At 45.5% G+C, this 25,125-nt stretch overlaps 1 protein-coding gene across 5 annotated transcripts in view; it reads right to left on the bottom strand.

Moving 5' to 3' along the window:
- The window catches only part of Su(H) (recombining binding protein suppressor of hairless), a 499,304-nt gene that overhangs the window by 115,522 nt on the left and 358,657 nt on the right, over nucleotides 1-25,125 (bottom strand). For all 5 annotated transcript variants that reach the window (XM_070094523.1, XM_070094522.1, XM_053788048.2 and 2 more), the window contains 2 exons: nucleotides 19,415-19,540; nucleotides 12,165-12,408 (listed from right to left, as the gene is read on the bottom strand). In XM_070094523.1, coding sequence (XP_069950624.1) covers nucleotides 12,165-12,396 — 232 coding nt within the window. In that variant the 5' untranslated portion in view covers nucleotides 12,397-12,408; nucleotides 19,415-19,540. The remainder of the gene's footprint in view (nucleotides 1-12,164; nucleotides 12,409-19,414; nucleotides 19,541-25,125) is intronic.

The following is a 25,125-nucleotide window of genomic DNA, read 5'->3' as shown; positions in this document are numbered from 1 at the left end:
TAACACTTACCACAGAGAGAGAGAGAGAGAGAGAGAGAGAGAGAGAGAGAGAGAGAGAGAGAGAGAGAGAGAGAGAGAGAGAGAGAGAGAGAGAGAGAGAGAGAGAGGAGGGGGGAGTCTTTAAAATGCTGATGAAGTGATGCAAGAAAAGTGATAAAGATAAAATGATAACTAGTAGTAGTAGTGATGGAGTGGTGATGGAGTGGTGATGGAGTGGTGATGGAGTGGTGATGGAGTGGTGATGGAGTGGTGATAATGAAGTGGTGGTGGAGTGGTTGTGATGGAGTGGTGGAGTAGTGGTGATGGAGTGATGGTGATGGAGTAGTGGTATAGCGATGGAGTGGTAGTGGAGTGGTGGTGTACTGATGTAGTGGTGGTGTAGTGGTGATGGAGTGGTGGTGGCGATGGAGTAGTGATGGAGTAGTGGTGATGGAGTGGTGATGGAGTAGTGGTGATGGAACACATGTGAGGCAGCTTGAGGTAAATCCGTCAGCTGTACAGAATCGGCTTTGGAATGGAGTAAGTTTGTCGGAGCCCAAGGTGAAAATGATGGAGGGGTGGAGGGAGGGTAGTGGTGGAGGGAGGGTGGTAGTAGTGATGGTGATAATGGAGAGAGGATGATGGTGGGTGGTGAAGGAGAGTGAGGATGGTGGTAGTGAAGCAGTAGAGTGAACATAATAATGTAGCATAAATTATAACATATTTTAATATAATAGTGGAGTATACCTGGTTACCTGGAGCAATGTGCACTCCACCACTCCTCAGTCTGACCTGCACTCCACCACTCCTCAGTCTGACCTGCACTCCACCACTCCTCAGTCTGACCTGCACTCCACCACTCCTCAGTCTGACCTGCACTCCACCACTCCTCAGTCTGACCTGCACTCCACCACTCCTCAGTCTGACCTGCACTCCACCACTCCTCAGTCTGACCTGCACTCCACCACTCCTCAGTCTGACCTGCACTCCACCACTCCTCAGTCTCACTTGTAATACCAAACTAACAATGCAACAACCTAACCTATCTTATTTGGGTAATATCTGCAGGCGTCACCATCTGCAATCTTAGATGGTGGTACAGCCTCCTGAATAGGTAATATTGGTCAGTTGGTAAGAACTCATTTAAAATTAAGTCCTTTCTAAAATTTTCTCTTATACGTTTAAAGATATATTTTTTTTACTTATGTTAATGTAAAACTTAATAATTTTGTACCAAAAGAACCTTAGAAAACTTACCTAACCTTATTATAGCAAGCGCAATTTAATTTAGCTTAATCCAACTAAATATATTTTAGATAAGTTTACAATAAATCAATAATAAACAAACACAGTGAAATATATTTTTTCGTTAGGCTCAGAATGATTTTTGCGAAATTATTACATACACAAATTTTCGCTTGTCTTATTATATATATATATATATATATATATATATATATATATATATATATATATATATATATATATATATATATATTTCTTACAGTTATTGGGGGAGTGCTAAACCCGTAGGGGATATAAAGAGTTTGGAAAAATGGGAGATAATACGTACTCTCTAGCTCAGTTCAAGAGAGAGGTTGACAAGTTCTTGAAGTCAGTTGGTGATCAGATGGGCTGTGGTTAGTATGGTAAAGTGCGAGCGGTCAGCAGTAACAGTCTGGTGGAGCAAGCCTTGGTTCACTTGGAAGCCTGGTCCGGGACCGCAGGTGACCCTCCAGGAAGCATCCTTCAAGAGTTTCCTTCAGGTTCGGGAGGATAGGTCTAACTCTTTGGATCAAGAGCCCCTCACCGGCACCAAGGAACCTCCCTTGAGGAACTGTTCTGACCTAGGTGTTATGTAGTTAGTTCTATACCCAGGTGTTATTTTAGTCAGTTCTACACCTAGGTGTTATGTAGTTATACACCTAGGTGTTGTGTAGTTCTATACCCAGGTGTTATGTAGTTATTTTTACACCTAGGTGTTATGTAGTTCTACACCCAGGTGTGATGTACTTCCACACCCAGGTGTTATGTAGTTAGTTCTACACCTAAGTGTTGTATAGTTCTATACACAGGTGTTATGCAGTTCTACACCCAGGTGTTATGCAGTTCTACACCCAGGTGTTATGCAGTTCTACACTCAGGTGTTATGCAGTTCTACGCCCAGGTGTTATGCAGTTCTACACCCAGGTGTTATGTCCCAGGTGTACCCTAGTTATACACCCAGGTGTTATGTCCCAGGTGTACCCTAGTTATACACCCAGTGTTATGTCCCAGGTGTACCCTAGTTATACACCCAGTGTTATGTCCCAGGTGTACCCTAGTTATACATCCAGTGTTATGTCCCAGGTGTACCTTAGTTATACACCCAGTGTTATGTCCCAGGTGTACCCTAGTTATACACCCAGTGTTATGTCCCAGGTGTACCCTAGTTATACACCCAGTGTTATGTCCCAGGTGTACCTTAGTTATACACCCAGTGTTATGTCCCAGGTGTACCCTAGTTATACACCCAGTGTTATGTCCCAGGTGTACCTTAGTTATACACCCAGTGTTATGTCCCAGGTGTACCCTAGTTATACACCCAGTGTTATGTCCCAGGTGTACCCTAGTTATACATCCAGTGTTATGTCCCGGGTGTACCTTAGTTATACACCCAGTGTTATGTCCCAGGTGAACCCTAGTTATACACCCAGTGTTATGTCCCAGGTGTACCTTAGTTATACACCCAGTGTTATGTCCCAGGTGTACCCTAGTTATACACCCAGTGTTATGTCCCAGGTGTACCTTAGTTATACACCCAGTGTTATGTCCCAGGTGTACCCTAGTTATACACCCAGGTGTTATGTCCCAGGTGTACCCTAGTTATACACCCAGTGTTATGTCCCAGGTGTACCTTAGTTATACACCCAGTGTTATGTCCCAGGTGTACCCTAGTTATACACCCAGTGTTATGTCCCAGGTGTACCTTAGTTATACACCCAGTGTTATGTCCCAGGTGTACCCTAGTTATACACCCAGTGTTATGTCCCAGGTGTACCTTAGTTATACATCCAGTGTTATGTCCCGGGTGTACCTTAGTTATACACCCAGTGTTATGTCCCAGGTGTACCCTAGTTATACACCCAGTGTTATGTCCCAGGTGTACCTTAGTTATACACCCAGTGTTATGTCCCAGGTGTACCCTAGTTATACACCCAGTGTTATGTCCCAGGTGTACCCTAGTTATACACCCAGTGTTATGTCCCAGGTGTACCCTAGTTATACACCCAGTGTTATGTCCCAGGTGTACCCTAGTTATACACCCAGTGTTATGTCCCAGGTGTACCCTAGTTATACATCCAGTGTTATGTCCCGGGTGTACCTTAGTTATACACCCAGTGTTATGTCCCAGGTGAACCCTAGTTATACACCCAGTGTTATGTCCCAGGTGTACCCTAGTTATACACCCAGTGTTATGTCCCAGGTGTACCTTAGTTATACATCCAGTGTTATGTCCCAGGTGTACCTTAGTTATACACCCAGTGTTATGTCCCAGGTGTACCCTAGTTATACACCCAGTGTTATGTCCCAGGTGTACCCTAGTTATACACCCAGTGTTATGTCCCAGGTGTACCCTAGTTATACACCCAGTGTTATGTCCCAGGTGTACCCTAGTTATACACCCAGTGTTATGTCCCAGGTGTACCCTAGTTATACACCCAGTGTTATGTCCCAGGTGTACCTTAGTTATACACCCAGTGTTATGTCCCAGGTGTACCCTAGTTATACACCCAGTGTTATGTCCCAGGTGTACCTTAGTTATACACCCAGTGTTATGTCCCAGGTGTACCTAGTTATACACCCAGTGTTATGTCCCAGGTGTACCCTAGTTATACACCCAGTGTTATGTCCCAGGTGTACCCTAGTTATACACCCAGTGTTATGTCCCAGGTGTACCCTAGTTATACACCCAGTGTTATGTCCCAGGTGTACCTGTTATGTCCCAGGTGTACCCTAGTTATACACCCAGTGTTATGTCCCAGGTGTACCCTAGTTATACACCCAGTGTTATGTCCCAGGTGTACCCTAGTTATACACCCAGTGTTATGTCCCAGGTGTACCCTAGTTATACACCCAGTGTTATGTCCCAGGTGTACCCTAGTTATACACCCAGTGTTATGTCCCAGGTGTACCCTAGTTATACACCCAGTGTTATGTCCCAGGTGTACCCTAGTTATACACCCAGTGTTATGTCCCAGGTGTACCCTAGTTATACACCCAGTGTTATGTCCCAGGTGTACCCTAGTTATACACCCAGTGTTATGTCCCAGGTGTACCCTAGTTATACACCCAGTGTTATGTCCCAGGTGTACCCTAGTTATACACCCAGTGTTATGTCCCAGGTGTACCCTAGTTATACACCCAGTGTTATGTCCCAGGTGTACCCTAGTTATACACCCAGTGTTATGTCCCAGGTGTACCCTAGTTATACACCCAGTGTTATGTCCCAGGTGTACCCTAGTTATACACCCAGTGTTATGTCCCAGGTGTACCCTAGTTATACACCCAGTGTTATGTCCCAGGTGTACCCTAGTTATACACCCAGTGTTATGTCCCAGGTGTACCCTAGTTATACACCCAGTGTTATGTCCCAGGTGTACCTAGTTATACACCCAGTGTTATGTCCCAGGTGTACCCTAGTTATACACCCAGTGTTATGTCCCAGGTGTACCCTAGTTATACACCCAGTGTTATGTCCCAGGTGTACCCTAGTTATACACCCAGTGTTATGTCCCAGGTGTACCCTAGTTATACACCCAGTGTTATGTCCCAGGTGTACCCACCCAGTGTTATGTCCCAGGTGTATACACCCAGTGTTATGTCCCAGGTGTACCCTAGTTATACACCCAGTGTTATGTCCCAGGTGTACCCTAGTTATACACCCAGTGTTATGTCCCAGGTGTACCCTAGTTATACACCCAGTGTTATGTCCCAGGTGTACCCTAGTTATACACCCAGTGTTATGTCCCAGGTGTACCCTAGTTATACACCCAGTGTTATGTCCCAGGTGTACCCTAGTTATACACCCAGTGTTATGTCCCAGGTGTACCCTAGTTATACACCCAGTGTTATGTCCCAGGTGTACCCTAGTTATACACCCAGTGTTATGTCCCAGGTGTACCCTAGTTATACACCCAGTGTTATGTCCCAGGTGTACCCTAGTTATACACCCAGTGTTATGTCCCAGGTGTACCCTAGTTATACACCCAGTGTTATGTCCCAGGTGTACCTAGTTATACACCCAGTGTTATGTCCCAGGTGTACCTAGTTATACACCCAGTGTTATGTCCCAGGTGTACCTAGTTATACACCCAGTGTTATGTCCCAGGTGTACCTAGTTATACACCCAGTGTTATGTCCCAGGTGTACCTAGTTATACACCCAGTGTTATGTCCCAGGTGTACCTAGTTATACACCCAGTGTTATGTCCCAGGTGTACCTAGTTATACACCCAGTGTTATGTCCCAGGTGTACCTAGTTATACACCCAGTGTTATGTCCCAGGTGTACCTAGTTATACACCCAGTGTTATGTCCCAGGTGTACCTAGTTATACACCCAGTGTTATGTCCCAGGTGTACCTAGTTATACACCCAGTGTTATGTCCCAGGTGTACCTAGTTATACACCCAGTGTTATGTCCCAGGTGTACCTAGTTATACACCCAGTGTTATGTCCCAGGTGTACCTAGTTATACACCCAGTGTTATGTCCCAGGTGTACCTAGTTATACACCCAGTGTTATGTCCCAGGTGTACCCTAGTTATACACCCAGTGTTATGTCCCAGGTGTACCTAGTTATACACCCAGTGTTATGTCCCAGGTGTACCTAGTTATACACCCAGTGTTATGTCCCAGGTGTACCTAGTTATACACCCAGTGTTATGTCCCAGGTGTACCTAGTTATACACCCAGTGTTATGTCCCAGGTGTACCCTAGTTATACACCCAGTGTTATGTCCCAGGTGTACCTAGTTATACACCCAGTGTTATGTCCCAGGTGTACCTAGTTATACACCCAGTGTTATGTCCCAGGTGTACCCTAGTTATACACCCAGTGTTATGTCCCAGGTGTACCCTAGTTATACACCCAGTGTTATGTCCCAGGTGTACCCTAGTTATACACCCAGTGTTATGTCCCAGGTGTACCCTAGTTATACACCCAGTGTTATGTCCCAGGTGTACCCTAGTTATACACCCAGTGTTATGTCCCAGGTGTACCTTAGTTATACACCCAGTGTTATGTCCCAGGTGTACCCTAGTTATACACCCAGTGTTATGTCCCAGGTGTACCTAGTTATACACCCAGTGTTATGTCCCAGGTGTACCCTAGTTATACACCCAGTGTTATGTCCCAGGTGTACCCTAGTTATACACCCAGTGTTATGTCCCAGGTGTACCCTAGTTATACACCCAGTGTTATGTCCCAGGTGTACCCTAGTTATACACCCAGTGTTATGTCCCAGGTGTACCTAGTTATACACCCAGTGTTATGTCCCAGGTGTACCCTAGTTATACACCCAGTGTTATGTCCCAGGTGTACCCTAGTTATACACCCAGTGTTATGTCCCAGGTGTACCCTAGTTATACACCCAGTGTTATGTCCCAGGTGTACCCTAGTTATACACCCAGTGTTATGTCCCAGGTGTACCCTAGTACCCTAGTTATACACCCAGTGTTATGTCCCAGGTGTACCCTAGTTATACACCCAGTGTTATGTCCCAGGTGTACCCTAGTTATACACCCAGTGTTATGTCCCAGGTGTACCCTAGTTATACACCCAGTGTTATGTCCCAGGTGTACCCTAGTTATACACCCAGTGTTATGTCCCAGGTGTACCCTAGTTATACACCCAGTGTTATGTCCCAGGTGTACCCTAGTTATACACCCAGTGTTATGTCCCAGGTGTACCTAGTTATACACCCAGTGTTATGTCCCAGGTGTACCCTAGTTATACACCCAGTGTTATGTCCCAGGTGTACCCTAGTTATACACCCAGTGTTATGTCCCAGGTGTACCCTAGTTATACACCCAGTGTTATGTCCCAGGTGTACCCTAGTTATACACCCAGTGTTATGTCCCAGGTGTACCCTAGTTATACACCCAGTGTTATGTCCCAGGTGTACCCTAGTTATACACCCAGTGTTATGTCCCAGGTGTACCTAGTTATACACCCAGTGTTATGTCCCAGGTGTACCCTAGTTATACACCCAGTGTTATGTCCCAGGTGTACCTAGTTATACACCCAGTGTTATGTCCCAGGTGTACCTAGTTATACACCCAGTGTTATGTCCCAGGTGTACCCTAGTTATACACCCAGTGTTATGTCCCAGGTGTACCCTAGTTATACACCCAGTGTTATGTCCCAGGTGTACCTAGTTATACACCCAGTGTTATGTCCCAGGTGTACCCTAGTTATACACCCAGTGTTATGTCCCAGGTGTACCTAGTTATACACCCAGTGTTATGTCCCAGGTGTACCTAGTTATACACCCAGTGTTATGTCCCAGGTGTACCCTAGTTATACACCCAGTGTTATGTCCCAGGTGTACCTTAGTTATACACCCAGTGTTATGTCCCAGGTGTACCCTAGTTATACACCCAGTGTTATGTCCCAGGTGTACCTTAGTTATACACCCAGTGTTATGTCCCAGGTGTACCCTAGTTATACACCCAGTGTTATGTCCCAGGTGTACCTAGTTATACACCCAGTGTTATGTCCCAGGTGTACCCTAGTTATACACCCAGTGTTATGTCCCAGGTGTACCTTAGTTATACACCCAGTGTTATGTCCCAGGTGTACCTAGTTATACACCCAGTGTTATGTCCCAGGTGTACCTAGTTATACACCCAGTGTTATGTCCCAGGTGTACCCTAGTTATACACCCAGTGTTATGTCCCAGGTGTACCCTAGTTATACACCCAGTGTTATGTCCCAGGTGTACCCTAGTTATACACCCAGTGTTATGTCCCAGGTGTACCCTAGTTATACACCCAGTGTTATGTCCCAGGTGTACCTAGTTATACACCCAGTGTTATGTCCCAGGTGTACCCTAGTTATACACCCAGTGTTATGTCCCAGGTGTACCCTAGTTATACACCCAGTGTTATGTCCCAGGTGTACCCTAGTTATACACCCAGTGTTATGTCCCAGGTGTACCCTAGTTATACACCCAGTGTTATGTCCCAGGTGTACCCTAGTTATACACCCAGTGTTATGTCCCAGGTGTACCTAGTTATACACCCAGTGTTATGTCCCAGGTGTACCTAGTTATACACCCAGTGTTATGTCCCAGGTGAACCCTAGTTATACACCCAGTGTTATGTCCCAGGTGAACCCTAGTTATACACCCAGTGTTATGTCCCAGGTGTACCCTAGTTATACACCCAGTGTTATGTCCCAGGTGTACCCTAGTTATACACCCAGTGTTATGTCCCAGGTGTACCCTAGTTATACACCCAGTGTTATGTCCCAGGTGTACCTAGTTATACACCCAGTGTTATGTCCCAGGTGTACCTAGTTATACACCCAGTGTTATGTCCCAGGTGTACCTAGTTATACACCCAGTGTTATGTCCCAGGTGTACCTAGTTATACACCCAGTGTTATGTCCCAGGTGTACCCTAGTTATACACCCAGTGTTATGTCCCAGGTGTACCCTAGTTATACACCCAGTGTTATGTCCCAGGTGTACCTAGTTATACACCCAGTGTTATGTCCCAGGTGTACCCTAGTTATACACCCAGTGTTATGTCCCAGGTGTACCTAGTTATACACCCAGTGTTATGTCCCAGGTGTACCCTAGTTATACACCCAGTGTTATGTCCCAGGTGTACCCTAGTTATACACCCAGTGTTATGTCCCAGGTGTACCTTAGTTATACACCCAGTGTTATGTCCCAGGTGTACCCTAGTTATACACCCAGTGTTATGTCCCAGGTGTACCTTAGTTATACACCCAGTGTTATGTCCCAGGTGTACCCTAGTTATACACCCAGTGTTATGTCCCAGGTGTACCCTAGTTATACATCCAGTGTTATGTCCCAGGTGTACCTAGTTATACACCCAGTGTTATGTCCCAGGTGTACCCTAGTTATACACCCAGTGTTATGTCCCAGGTGTACCCTAGTTATACACCCAGTGTTATGTCCCAGGTGTACCCTAGTTATACACCCAGTGTTATGTCCCAGGTGTACCCTAGTTATACACCCAGTGTTATGTCCCAGGTGTACCCTAGTTATACACCCAGTGTTATGTCCCAGGTGTACCCTAGTTATACACCCAGTGTTATGTCCCAGGTGTTATCAGCTGTTACGAGCGCGTGCCTTGCTATCAGGTACTGAAGTGGCTACACTTGCTGCTCCACCATCACAACACCTGCTGCTCCACCATCACAACACCTGCTGCTCCACCATCACAACACCTGCTGCCCCACCATCACCACACCTGTTGCCCCATACAGTGTACACGATTACCCAAAAGATATGGTCAACTGTGGTATGTGCTGAGCGCAGGTCAGGTAGTCTGCATGTCTACGATGGAGGTGACGGCAGCGGCGGCTGTAGCGGCGCCGACGGCAGCAACAGCAGTAGCAGCGGCAGCAGCAGCAGCGGCAAGAAAAGGCAGTGATGGTGGTGGTGGTGATAGTAATAGTAGTGGTTATGGTAGTGTTGGTTATTGTTATTGTTATTGCTAGTGTTGGTTACTGAGGTGTACAGAGTGTTGTGTTGAGGGGGCTGCCACTGCTCCTTCCCCCAGGCAAGGAAGCACTCAGAACCAGGAATCCCCAGAAGCACTTATCAGAATACACTTGACGTTATCACCACCCATCATTACCCCAAAACACTCATCATGAGTCACTTCACCATCATCTCTCCCCGCTCCTCTCACAATGAATTAACATGATAATTTTCACTCACAACTCATTACCAAGATAATTCTTCACTCACTACTAACTCTGAGTAACACTTGGAAGCCTGAGTGTACTTTCAGCGTATGTTTGTACCAATACTTTATGCCAGCTTGAAGACGTATTATTATGAATAACATAACAACGGACAGTTATTCATTACCACTTACCATGAATTCATTATTATTATTATTATTATTATTATTATTATTATTATTATTATTATTATTATATTCTTGGGGATGCGCTAAACCCATACGGGTAATACAGTGAAGCTCTGTCAAGTAAATCTCTACATAAAGTGAAATGTTGCATACGCTGTTGTATCCGATCATACGGTGCCTGGGAATGGGAAGCGATCGAGTTTGACCTGATTAAAGAGAGGGGTAGTTCAAATTCCTTGGATGAAGAGCCCATGGATAAGAGATGCAGAGAAGAAGTAGGTACCGTGCTGATGTAAACATGACTGCCGGGGAATACTGGCCAGAAGTGTTCTTGTGTTGTAATGAGAGACTGTCTTGCCTGACGGAGTCGCTTCACCGACCACATCATCCAGGGTCTTGGGGCGTGTAATAGTGAGTGGGTCTTCAGTTGCCCAGGACCCCCCGGGGGGGCTGCCATTACTGACATTACCCTCGTCAGTTCCGCCACCACACACACACACACACCCTCCTCCCTGAGAGGCTCCCCCAGGGGCACAGGTATTCGCTTTCTCTAGGGAGCCCCCCAGAGTGGGATTTGTGCCCATTCAGCCTCGTGACCCACACAAGTATTCCACTGTCATCTTGCTTGAACTAATTCAAGTGTGTTATGGAGGAGGGAGCGCTCAAGCAACACGCTTTATGACTGTGTTGGTCACGCTCTTGTGGTGAGTACGGTGACCAGTACCACAGGTGGACGCCTGTTCTCAGATTCCCTAGAAGCCTCTACAAGTAACTGGTAGGTGCGATGAGTAGGGTGACCAGTGCCACAGGTGTCAGCAGCAGGCACTCAGCTACCACACAACGGGACAAGCTGGCACTTTCTCACACACACATCCAGATCATGTCTCTCTTAGTCTTGGCGCTTGTAGACGATAACACCAGTTGACAGGTCTCCCACGCTCCTACTATCTCAACTTCTTGTCTTAGCGAAGGTAGCAGTGACAAGAAAAGAAACAGTGTATCCCCAAATATGTCTTACACTGTAATATAATACAGTAATACATAATAGCATTAACATTCATGAACAACTAAGCACGTTGCAACTAAAATTCGTACCATTTTATGTAGAGTTGTTAAGGATGGAATTAATATTGCCAATGTTGTGTCAACTATTTGGACTTTAATGTATTGTTACTACGGTGGTAGGTTCTCTCACAGGATGAGTAACGCTGACCAGTAATGCCCAGTAAACCAAGCTCTCGGGGCAAAATCTGAATCCATTTAAAAAATTACCCATCTTAAAAAATATGAGTATACGCCTTTAGCGTTGGCATCCTTACTTCAAGTACTACTATATCATAATTCTTAAAGTGTACTTTAGTGACACCTCTCCTTGGAGTGGTGAGGCAACACACTCAAGAAGAGAGAGACCGACTGGGTGAGGACTTACCTTCCTGCCAGGTGGTGCATGAAAGAGAAGGAGAGGATAACTATGACCAAGTGTTTGATCTGTCTCTCTGAGTCATGTCAGACTTGCACTCCACTACAATATCTTGTAGGCCACATACACACCTTGGTGGCCATATACACCGTCTTGGTAGCCACATACACACCTTGGTGACCTATCACACTCACGCACCACCTAGTTGGTCACACAAACTTCACTGGTGGTCACAAGTTACACCACCTACCAGACACTCATAAAGTCATTAGGTTAATTTGAAAACATGAAACTCTACATCATTGTTAGTGATAAAACATTATGGCAACGGTATTTAACCTGTGGGTAAATAGTGTCCAGGGGTAATTAACCCACGGGGTGGGGGAGAATTTTTGCTTTCTTTATTCCGAGGATAACTAGCTGGAGATATTATTATTTAAATGGGACGTGTTAATTACATTTTGTTAGCTAACTCTAGAAGTAATAGTGCAAAAGAAGTTAAATACCCTTGCCCAGTGGTATAGTGTTCTAATGGGTTGCCTGAGGCACCCTGTTAGACCTACAGAAGACCTACTACATAGTACCTACAGAAGAACTAGTTGCAAGGACCTACAGGAGTTCTAGAGATCTACAAGATGAATCACAGAGTACTCACCTGTGTCGAGCAGCGTGGATCTCTGCGTGTGTGGGTCGTGGAGTGGGTATGGTATGGTGGGTGGGGGCTGGGTATCTCGCTGTGCCTGGGAGAGGTCGACGGGGCGGTGGGCGCCGGGGTGGTGCGAGGTGGGCGGCAGCGAGCCTGTGGTGGTGGTCTGAGGTACGGAGGATGGGGGGTAGCCGGCCACGGGCGTACCACCGTGACCATTGACACCACCCAACTCCGTCATGACACCATCATTCTACACGTCAGAGGGAAACACAGATATCTTTAATTCAATGTTAACTGTCACATACAACACTCACACAACACTGTCCATCTATACAATTTTGCTAAATTAAAACAAAATCTTTCTGCACACAACACAACACTGAGGCAACACTCACACAACACAACAGTGAGGCAACATTCACACAACACAACACTGAGGCAACACTCACACAACACAACACTGAGGCAACACTCGCACAACACAACACTGAGGCAACACTCACACAACACAACACTGAGGCAACACTCGCACAACACAACAGTGAGGCAACATTCACACAACACAACACTGAGGCAACACTCACACAACACAACACTGAGGCAACACTCGCACAACACAACACTGAGGCAACACTCGCACAACACAACACTGAGGCAACACTCACACAACACAACAGTGAGGCAACATTCACACAACACAACACTGAGGCAACACTCACACAACACAACACTGAGGCAACACTCACACAACACAACACTGAGGCAACACTCACACAACACAACACTGAGGCAACACTCACACAACAGTGAGGCAACATTCACACAACACAACACTGAGGCAACACTCACACAACACAACACTGAGGCAACACTCACACAACACAACACTGAGGCAACACTCACACAACACAACACTGAGGCAACACTCACACAACACTGAGGCAACACTCACACAACACAACACTGAGGTAACACTCACACAACACTGAGGCAACACTCACACAACACAACACTGAGGTAACACTCACACAACACTGAGGCAACACTCACACAACACAACACTGAGGTAACACTCACACAACACTGAGGCAACACTCACACAACACAACAGTGAGGCAACACTCACACAACACAACAGTGAGGCAACACTCACACATCACAACACTGAGGCAACACTCACACAACACAACACTGAGGCAACACTCACACATCACAACACTGAGGCAACACTCACACAACACAACACTGAGGCAACACTCACACATCACAACACTGAGGCAACACTTACACAACACAACACTGAGGCAACACTCACACATCACAACACTGAGGCAACACTTACACAACACTGAGGCAACACTTACACAACACAACACTGAGGCAACACTTACACAACACAACACTGAGGCAACACTCACACATCACAACACTGAGGCAACACTCACACAACACAACACTGAGGCAACACTTGCACAACACAACACTGAGGCAACACTCACACAACACAACACTGAGGCAACACTCACACATCACAACACTGAGGAAACACTTACACAACACAACACTGAGGCAACACTCACACATCACAACACTGAGGCAACACTTACACAACACTGAGGCAACACTTACACAACACAACACTGAGGCAACACTTACACAACACAACACTGAGGCAACACTCACACATCACAACACTGAGGCAACACTCACACAACACAACACTGAGGCAACACTTGCACAACACAACACTGAGGCAACACTCACACAACACAACACTGAGGCAACACTCACACAACACAACACTGAGGCAACACTTGCACAACACAAAACTGAGGCAACACCCACACAACACAACACTGAGGCAACACTCACACAACACAACACTGAGGCAACACTTGCACAACACAACACTGAGGCAACACTTGCACAACACAACACTGAGGCAACACCCACACATCACAACACTGAGGCAACACTCACACAACACAACACTGAGGCAACACTCACACATCACAACACTGAGGCAACACTCACACAACACAACACTGAGGCAACACTCACACAACACAACACTGAGGCAACACTCACACAACACAACACTGAGGCAACACACACATCACAACACTGAGGCAACACTCACACAACACAACACTGAGGCAACACTCACACAACACAACACTGAGGCAACACTCACACAACACAACACTGAGGCAACACTCACACATCACAACACTGAGGCAACACTCACACAACACAACACTGAGGCAACACTCACACAACACAACACTGAGGCAACACTCACACAACACAACACTGAGGCAACACACACATCACAACACTGAGGCAACACTCACACAACACAACACTGAGGCAACACTCACACAACACAACACTGAGGCAACACACACATCACAACACTGAGGAAACACTCACACATCACAACACTGAGGCAACACTCACACAACACAACACTGAGGCAACACTCACACAACACAACACTGAGGCAACACACACATCACAACACTGAGGCAACACTCACACAACACAACACTGAGGCAACACACACATCACAAAACTGAGGCAACACTTACACAACACAACACTGAGGCAACACTTACACAACACAACACTGAGGCAACACTCACACAACACTGAGGCAACACTCACACAACACTGAGGCAACACTCACACAACACAACACTGAGGCAACACTCACACAACACAACATTGAGGCAACACTCACACAACACAACAGAGGCAACACTCACACAACACAACACTGAGGCAACACTCACACAACACAACACTGAGGCAACACTCACACAACACAACACTGAGGCAACACTCACACAACACAACAGTGAGGCAACACTCACACAACACAACACTGAGGCAACACACACATCACAACACTGAGGCAACACTCACACAACACAACACTGAGGCAACACACACACAACACAACACTGAGGCAACACTCACACAACACAACACTGAGGCAACACACACATCACAACACTGAGGCAACACTCACACAACACAACACTGAGGCAACACTCACACAACACAACACTGAGGCAACACTCACACAACACAACAGTGAGGCAACACTCACACAACACAACACTGAGGCAACACTCACACAACACAACACTGAGGCAACACTCACACAACACAACACTGAGGCAACACTCACACAACAGTGAGGCAACATTCACACAACACAACAGTAAGGCAACACTCACACAACACAACACTGAGGCAACACTCACACAACAAAACACTGAGGCAACACTCACACAACACAACACTGAGGCAACACTTGCACAACACAACACTGAGGCAACACTTACACAACACAACAGTGAGGCAACACTTACACAACAACAGTGAGGCAACACTCACACAACACAACACTGAGGCAACACTCACACAACAAAACACTGAGGCAACACTCACACAACACAACACTGAGGCAACACTTACACAACACAACAGTGAGGCAACACTCACACAACACAACACTGAGGCAACACTCACACAACACAACACTGAGGCAACACTCACACAACACAACACTGAGGCAACACTTGCACAACACAACAGTGAGGCAACACTCACACAACACAACAGTAAGGCAACACTCACACAACACAACACTGAGGCAACACTCACACAACACAACAGTAAGGCAACACTCACACAACACAACACTGAGGCAACACTCACACAACAAAACACTGAGGCAACACTCACACAACACAACACTGAGGCAACACTCACACAACACAACAGTAAGGCAACACTCACACAACACAACACTGAGGCAACACTCACACAACAAAACACTGAGGCAACACTCACACAACACAACACTGAGGCAACACTCACACAACACAACAGTAAGGCAACACTCACACAACACAACACTGAGGCAACACTCACACAACAAAACACTGAGGCAACACTCACACAACACAACACTGAGGCAACACTCACACAACACAACACTGAGGCAACACTCACACAACACAACACTGAGGCAACACTCACACAACACAACACTGAGGAAACACTCACCAGCTTCACCTTCAAATTCTCTAAATTAAACCAAGTATTGTTATACAACAACTAAACCAAAAATGTTCATATAAAACTGGACAACGTTTCGCTCAGTGGTTTATGAACAAGAACCCTTGTTCACTGTTCACTCTCAGTCTGGTGCTGCATCAATGTATTAACCTCGAAGACGAACATCTAATTACCTAGTGATCACAACATTAACAACCACAAATTACACTTAGTGAGTCATTTTTGGAGACATTTAATGATGCTTTTAATTAAATAAATTCTGCCGACGGTAATTAAACTCAATGTTATTGTCCGAGTGTACAAGTGTACAGTGCCTCTCAATGTTATTGTCCGAGTGTACAAGTGTACAGTGCCTCTCAATGTTATTGTCCGAGTGTACAAGTGTACAGTGCCTCTCAATGTTATTGTCCGAGTGTACAAGTGTACAGTGCCTCTCAATGTTATTGTCCGAGTGTACAAGTGTACAGTGCCTCTCAATGTTATTGTCCGAGTGTACAAGTGTACAGTGCCTCTCAATGTTATTGTCCGAGTGTACAAGTGTACAGTGCCTCTCAATGTTATTGTCCGAGTGTACAAGTGTACAGTGCCTCTCAATGTTATTGTCCGAGTGTACAAGTGTACAGTGCCTCTCAATGTTGGTGTCTACTCTATAGTGATGTCTACAGTGGTGTCTATCTGTACAGTGGTGTCTTCCTGTACAGTGGTGTCTTCCTGTACAGTGGTGTCTTCCTGTACAGTGGTGTCTACCTGTACAGTGATATCTACCTGTACAGTGATATCTACCTGTACAGTGATGTCTACAGTGATGTCTACCTCTACAGTGGTGTCTACCTGTACAGTGGTGTCTTCCTGTACAGTGGTGTCTTCCTGTACAGTGGTGTCTACCTGTACAGTGATATCTACCTGTACAGTGATATCTACCTGTACAGTGGTGTCTACAGTGATGTCTACCTCTACAGTGGTGTCTACCTGTACAGTGGTGTCTTCCTGTACAGTGGTGTCTTCCTGTACAGTGGTGTCTTCCTGTACAGTGGTGTCTACCTGTACAGTGTCTACCTGCACAGTGATATCTACCTGTACAGTGGTGTCTACAGTGATGTCTACCTGTACAGTGGTGTCTACCTGTACAGTGGTATCTACTTGTACAGTGATATCTACCTGTACAGTGGTGTCTACCTCTACAGTGATATCTACCTGTACAGTGATATCTACCTGTACAGTGGTGTCTACCTGTACAGTGATATCTACCTGTACAGTGATATCTACCTGTACAGTGGTATCTACCTGTACAGTGGTGTCTACCTGTACAGTGGTATCTACCTGTACATTGGTGTCTTCTACCTGTACAGTGGTGTCTACCTGTACAGTGGTATCTACCTGTACATTGGTATCTACCTGTACAGTGGTGTCTTCTACCTGTACAGTGGTATCTACCTGTACAGTGGTATCTACCTGTACATTGGTGTCTTCTACCTGTACAGTGGTATCTACCTGTACAGTGGTATCTACCTGTACAGTGGTGTCTACTTGTACAGTGGTATCTACCTGTACATTGGTGTCTTCTACCTGTACAGTGGTGTCTACCTGTACAGTGGTGTCTACCTGTACAGTGGTGTCTTCTACCTGTACATTGGTGTCTTCTACCTGTACAGTGGTGTCTACCTGTACAGTGGTGTCTACCTGTACTGTGGTGTCTACTTGTACAGTGGTGTCTACAGTACAGTGGTGTCTACCTGTACAGTGGTGTCTACCTGTACAGTGGTGTCTACCTGTATAGTGGTATCTACCTATGCAGTGGTGTCTACCTGTATAGTGGTGTCTACCTGTACAGTGGTGTCTACCTGTACAGTGGTGTCTACTATATAGTGGTGTCTACCTGTACAGTGGTGTCTACTGTACAGTGGTGTCTACCTGTACAGTGGTGTCTACCTGTACAGTGGTGCCTACCTGTACAGTGGTGTCTACCTATACAGTGGTGTCTATTGTACAGTGGTGTCTACCTGTACAGTGGTGTCTACCTGTACAGTGGCGTCTACTATATAGTGGTGTCTACCTGTACAATGGTGTCTACTGTAGTGTCTACAGTGGCGTCTACCTGTACAGCGGCGTCTACTGTATAGTGGTGTCTACCTGTACAGTGGTGTCTACTGTAGTGTCTACCTGTATAGTGGCGTCTACCGTACAGTGGTGTCTACTGTACAGTGGCGTCTACTGTACAGTGGCGTCTACTGTATAGTGGTGTCTACCTGTACAGTGGTGTCTACTGTAGTGTCTACCTGTATAGTGGCGTCTACCGTACAGTGGTGTCTACTGTAGTGTCTACCTGTATAGTGGCGTCTACCGTACAGTGGTGTCTACTGTACAGTGGCGTCTACTGTACAGTGGCGTCTACTGTATAGTGGTGTCTACCTGTACAGTTGTGTCTACCTGTACAGTGAAGCATGGAACCTCCGCCACTCCTTGTTGCTGACTGACCCACACGGGTTTAGCACTTAATATAAATAAACATCAATTGGGTGTCTTTAGTGCCGAAACGTTTCGGCTAGGCAGCAGGCGTCTTCAGTCAAGTACACAGACGACTTCTACACTGCAGACAGGCCAAGAAGTGGAGAAATTTTTTTTTTAGCATTTAGACCCTTAGTCTTAATTTAGACCCTTAGTCTTAATTTAGACCCTTAGTCTTAATTTAGACCCTTAGTCTTAATTAATACAAGATGTTCAGCCCCTTATAACTACACACCTTTTATCAAGGTTAAGTGACTACACCTTTTATCAAGGTTGACTACACCTTTTATCAAGGTTAAGTGACTACACCTTTTATCAAGGCTGACTACACCTTTTATCAAGGTTAAGTGAATAAACACCTTACAATTGTGTCTGCACATCTTCCACTGTCTCCAGTACAAACGTCGCCTTTGTATTCGAGTCAAGAGGCCTGAAGTGTATTGCACGGGCGAAATGTTTCGGTGATAAAGCTACCCAGGTGTTGCACACGTGTGTTATTAATGAACCTGATGGTACTGTATGTTATTAATGTAATGATGAATAAATATAAGAGAAGTGTACAGATACTGTACAAGTGTGGTTATTAGTACCAGTGTATAGAGGTACCAAGTGTAAACTAGCAGTAAATGATGGAGGTACACAGGAGTGCTAGAGAGTACCTGAGTATAGAAGTGCTGTGCTGGAGGTAGGGGCGAGGGGGCAGCAGTAGAGTAAGACACAAGGCCGTCACTCACCCCAGGCCAGTCTTCCCGACCCTCCAGGCCTGTGTACCCGTACCCCGCACTCTGAAACAAAACATAACACACTGTTAACACACAAGCAATATATAATAAACAGATGTATATCGGTTCCTGCGCGATCCGAGAAAGGTATCCCCGTATTTCATAACCCGTCCCCTGTCTCTCAAAACACGCGAAAAGAATAGTGCAGGGTGCGGCATAAGCTTCGAATGCAGTTAAATATTAGCGGTGAAGATTTGAAGCAAATCAGAAAAGGTAATCGCAAATTATCAAATGGAAACTAATATTCCAATCTGTTCACTCAAAATGGCAAATTAGGACAGACATTAGGGCCCCATTTATACAGCAGGTTAGGTTCTGGGCTGCTTTAGGGCCCTGCTTACACAGAAGGTTAGGTTCCGGGCTGCTTTAGGGCCCTGCTTACACAGCAGGTTAGGTTCTGGGCTGCTTTAGGGCCCTGCTTACACAGCAGGTCAGGTTCCGGGCTACTGCTGTAAAGCAAAAATTGCTGTAAAGTGAAACATAACCCTTTTATCACTTTGAAATGCATATAAAACACTGAACATTTTAAGACTCTCATATATGCATTAAGTGAGCAATAAAGCTAGGTCTAAAAAATGCACATACAGTACAAATATTACATGCCTCAAAATAATTTCGTACTTAGCTTACAGTGAGTGGTGAATACATTTATTGTAGGAAGTCTGAGTAACTGAAAACAGCTGCATTAGCAAAACGCCGTGAAGCGAAGCACTATAAAGCGAGGCCCTCCTGTACACAGCTCAAAACCAGTTCAAACGTTTTAGCCAAGTTGATAAGACACTTGTGCAACATTTGAGAATCTTTATCGAGGAAACGTATCGCCACACAGTGGCTTCATCAGTCCAATACAAAGAAGAACGGTGGAAAAAGAGGAGTTTAAGGTAATCACTCCATCAGCCTGGAATTGATGTGTTCAGTCCATGAGCAAAATAACAACGAAATGTTAAGATAAATAAAATTCTGGGAACTACTTAAGTATCCCCCTCGAGGTTACTTAAACCAGAGTAGCAGTCAACCCATACTTGAAAAATAATGTAATATAATGCCAGTTGTAATATAACACCAGGTGTTATCTTAGGTGGAAAGATGACCAGAGAGATCAAGGTGTCATCTTAGGTGGTAAGATGACGAGAGAGATCAAGGTGTCATCTTAAGTGGCAAGATGACCAGCGAGATCAAGGTGTTATCTTAGGTGGAAAGATAACCAGAGAGATCAAGGTGTTATCTTAGGTGGAAAGATAAGCAGAGAGATCAAGGTGTCATCTTAGGTGGAAAGATAACCAGAGAGATCAAGGTGTCATTTTAGGTGGTAAGATGACCAGAGAGATCAAGGTGTCATCTTAAGTGGCAAGATGACCAGCGAGATCAAGGTGTTATCTTAGGTGGAAAGATAACCAGAGAGATCAAGGTGTTATCTTAGGTGGAAAGATAAGCAGAGAGATCAAGGTGTCATCTTAGGTGGCAAGATGACCAGAGAGATCAAGGTGTTATCTTAGGTGGCAAGATGACCAGAGGGATCAAGGTGTTATCTTAGGTGGTAAGATAACCAGAGAGATCAAGGTGTTATCTTAGGTGGCAAGATGACCAGAGAGATCAAGGTGTTATCTTAGGTGGTAAGATAACCAGAGAGATCAAGGTGTCCTGGTGGATAACTCACCTGCATAACAAAAACACACACACTACCACACTCCAGAAGCATTTCCGGACTAGTCACGTGTGTCATATTGTTTGTAACAGTGTGACCTCTCATACATGACTTCTCAACAGTGTGACCTCTCATACCTGACTTCTCAACAGTGTGACGTCTCATACCTGGCTTCTCAACAGTATGACGTTTCATATCTGGCTTCTCAACAGTGTGACGTCTCATACCTGACTTCTCAACAGTGTGACGTCTCATACCTGGCTTCTCAACTGTATGACGCCCCATACGTCCCACCTGATGTTCTCTGATAAACCCTTCCCCAAAACACACACACACACACACACACACACACACACACACACACACTGGTTCAAATAAAGGGTTAGCGCTAAGAGAACAATCTGGATGTAAACAAAATGAAGTTACGACTCACAGACGGATACATGTATGACACAACAAGGCCACGCAACAAGAATGCCACAAACTGAAGGATGGAGAGACATGTCCCCGAGGGGAAGGAGGAGGAGGAGGAGGAGGGAGAGAAGTTCTTGTTTGATATATATATGAAGGTTATTCTATGTACGCAGCTCGGCTTCAAACCTGGCTTCCTGGCTGACTGCTTGTTCAGCCAGGCTGTTGCTGTGACGGCTATGCTGGCACACATAGCCATCACAGCCAGATTAATCTGGCACTTGGCGGAGACAGTGTCCCGTTTCCTCTTGAAAACTTACAAGCTTATTCATGCATTGCTTCTGACATCTGCTGGTAACAAGCTGAAGTCTTGGACCATGCATGTTGATAAGGTGTTCTCTTATTGTGCCCACGGTGTCCCTTCTTTTCACTGGGTCTATTTTACACTTCCCATACTTCTCACTCCAGTACGTTGTTAAGTACATTTATTTAGTTAAAGGGACAGTTATACAAATTATCATACATAGTAACATATGTGTAAATTATCTAGGATAACCCAAAAGACAATCAAAGTGACTTATTTCCAGAGTGTGAAGATAAGGAAACAGACTATGATGTAGTTTTGGTATATAAATCATCAGTCATCTCTCTCTTCTCCGTTCCAGTCTGCTTTAAGATCCTCACACTAATTTACATACTTTACTGTACAATATTCCAACAGTAAACAATCTCTGTACCTTTTCTTGATTGGCTCTCTCTCCTGCCTTTAAATAGAAGAGAGAGAGAGAGAGAGAGAGAGAGAGAGAGAGAGAGAGAGAGAGAGAGAGAGAGAGAGAGAGAGAGACTGACTCTCATCTGGTTGTGGGATCTCAGCTGTTAAGAGGCAACAATAACCTTGTTGCAGTGCATCAAAATACCAAGCAACCTCAAAGTAGGTTGCTGACCAGGGTGTTGCTGTCCCAGTATGTAGTGCAGACGGTGACCAGGGTGTTGCTGTCCCAGTATGTAGTGCAGACGGTGACCAGGGTGTTGCTGTCCCAGTATGTAGTGCAGACGGTGACCAGGGTGTTGCTGTCCCAGTATGTAGTGCAGACGGTGACCAGGGTGTTGCTGTCCCAGTATGTAGTGCAGACGGTGACCAGGGTGTTGCTGTCCCAGTATGTAGTGCAGACGGTGACCAGGGTGTTGCTGTCCCAGTATGTAGTGCAGACGGTGACCAGGGTGTTGCTGTCCCAGTATGTAGTGCAGACGGTGACCAGGGTGTTGCTGTCCCAGTATGTAGTGCAGACGGTGACCAGGGTGTTGCTGTCCCAGTATGTAGTGCAGACGGTGACCAGGGTGTTGCTGTCCCAGTATGTAGTGCAGACGGTGACCAGGGTGTTGCTGTCCCAGTATGTAGTGCAGACGGTGACCAGGGTGTTGTATGTAGTCCAGGTGGTGAAGGCTGCTTGGTGACAAGAAGCGACTGCCTCTCACCGGATGTTCATAATATAAGAGGAAGGAAGGGGGGCGAGACGCAAAGACCTGACTCATCTCTGACTGGGGATGATAGTGAAGTGGAGCACACCAAGCAGGTGGAACACGCTGAGCAGGTGGAACACACTGAGCAGGTGGAGCACACGGGGCAGGTGGTGGACAAACGCCCCTACATACCTCTGGTAAGGTAGAGGAACCAGGCCAGACATAATTACTCGCCCAGATGACACAACTTGAGAGGCTGCAGAGTAAGATGTGTTCAAGACAGACTCATGGAACAAGTGTTCAAGACAGACTCATGGAACAAGTGTTCAAGACAGACTCATGGAACAAGTGTTCAAGACAGACTCAAGGAACAAGTGTTCAAGACAGACTCAAGGAACAAGTGTTCAAGACAGACTCAAGGAACAAGTGTTCAAGACAGACTCAAGGAACAAGTGTTCAAGACAGACTCAAGGAACAAGTGTTCAAGACAGACTCATGGAACAAGTGTTCAAGACAGACTCATGGAACAAGTGTTCAAGACAGACTCAAGGAACAAGTGTTCAAGACAGACTCAAGGAACAAGTGTTCAAGACAGACTCAATGAACAAGTGTTCAAGACAGACTCAAGGAACAAGTGTTCAAGACAGACTCAAGGAACAAGTGTTCAAGACAGACTCAAGGAACAAGTGTTCAAGACAGACTCAAGGAACAAGTGTTCAAGACAGACTCAAGGAACAAGTGTTCAAGACAGACTCAAGGAACAAGTGTTCAAGACAGACTCAAGGAACAAGTGTTCAAGACAGACTCAAGGAACAAGTGTTCAAGACAGACTCAAGGAACAAGTGTTCAAGACAGACTCAAGGAACAAGTGTTCAAGACAGACTCATGGAACAAGTGTTCAAGACAGACTCAAGGAACAAGTGTTCAAGCCAGACTCAAGGAACAAGTGTTCAAGACAGACTCAAGGAACAAGTGTTCAAGACAGACTCATGGAACAAGTGTTCAAGACAGACTCATGGAACAAGTGTTCAAGACAGACTCATGGAACAAGTGTTCAAGACAGACTCATGGAACAAGTGTTCAAGACAGACTCAAGGAACAAGTGTTCAAGACAGACTCATGGAACAAGTGTTCAAGACAGACTCAAGGAACAAGTGTTCAAGACAGACTCAAGGAACAAGTGTTCAAGACAGACTCAAGGAACAAGTGTTCAAGACAGACTCAAGGAACAAGTGTTCAAGACAGACTCAAGGAACAAGTGTTCAAGACAGACTCAAGGAACAAGTGTTCAAGACAGACTCAAGGAACAAGTGTTCAAGACAGACTCAAGGAACAAGTGTTCAAGACAGACTCAAGGAACAAGTGTTCAAGACAGACTCAAGGAACAAGTGTTCAAGACAGACGTCTTGAACAAGTGTTCAAGACGGACTCAAGGAACAAGTGTTCAAGATAGACTCATGGAACAAGTGTTCAAGACGGACTCAAGGAACAAGTGTTCAAGACAGACTCAAGGAACAAGTGTTCAAGACAGACTCAAGGAACAAGTGTTCAAGATAGACTCATGGAACAAGTGTTCAAGACGGACTCAAGGAACAAGTGTTCAAGACAGACTCAAGGAACAAGTGTTCAAGACAGACTCAAGGAACAAGTGTTCAAGACAGACTCAAGGAACAAGTGTTCAAGACAGACTCAAGGAACAAGTGTTCAAGACAGACTCAAGGAACAAGTGTTCAAGACAGACTCAAGGAACAAGTGTTCAAGACAGACTCAAGGAACAAGTGTTCAAGACAGACTCAAGGAACAAGTGTTCAAGACAGACTCAAGGATGACAGGTGCAAGTCAGGGAAGCAAAAGTGGCTAAATAATGGCAGGAAATATTTCTATAGGGCGGCCAGAAAGTGCATGAAGAAGTATTAAAGACAAACTCTCTATACACAGCCTTATAAATAGTTATGACAGCGACCGCCAAGCTATATGCGAATAAACCCGGGCATAGCCAAGTGAGAGGCTTAGCCAGGAGCCGAGACTCGACCCAACAAACCACAAATAGGTGAGTACACACACAAATATA

Source organism: Cherax quadricarinatus, chromosome 46 (genome assembly GCF_038502225.1).
Source record: "Cherax quadricarinatus isolate ZL_2023a chromosome 46, ASM3850222v1, whole genome shotgun sequence".
NCBI lineage: Eukaryota > Metazoa > Arthropoda > Malacostraca > Decapoda > Parastacidae > Cherax > Cherax quadricarinatus.
The sequence above is the reverse complement of the archived record's forward strand: the minus strand, read 5'-3'. Positions and strand labels throughout refer to the sequence as shown.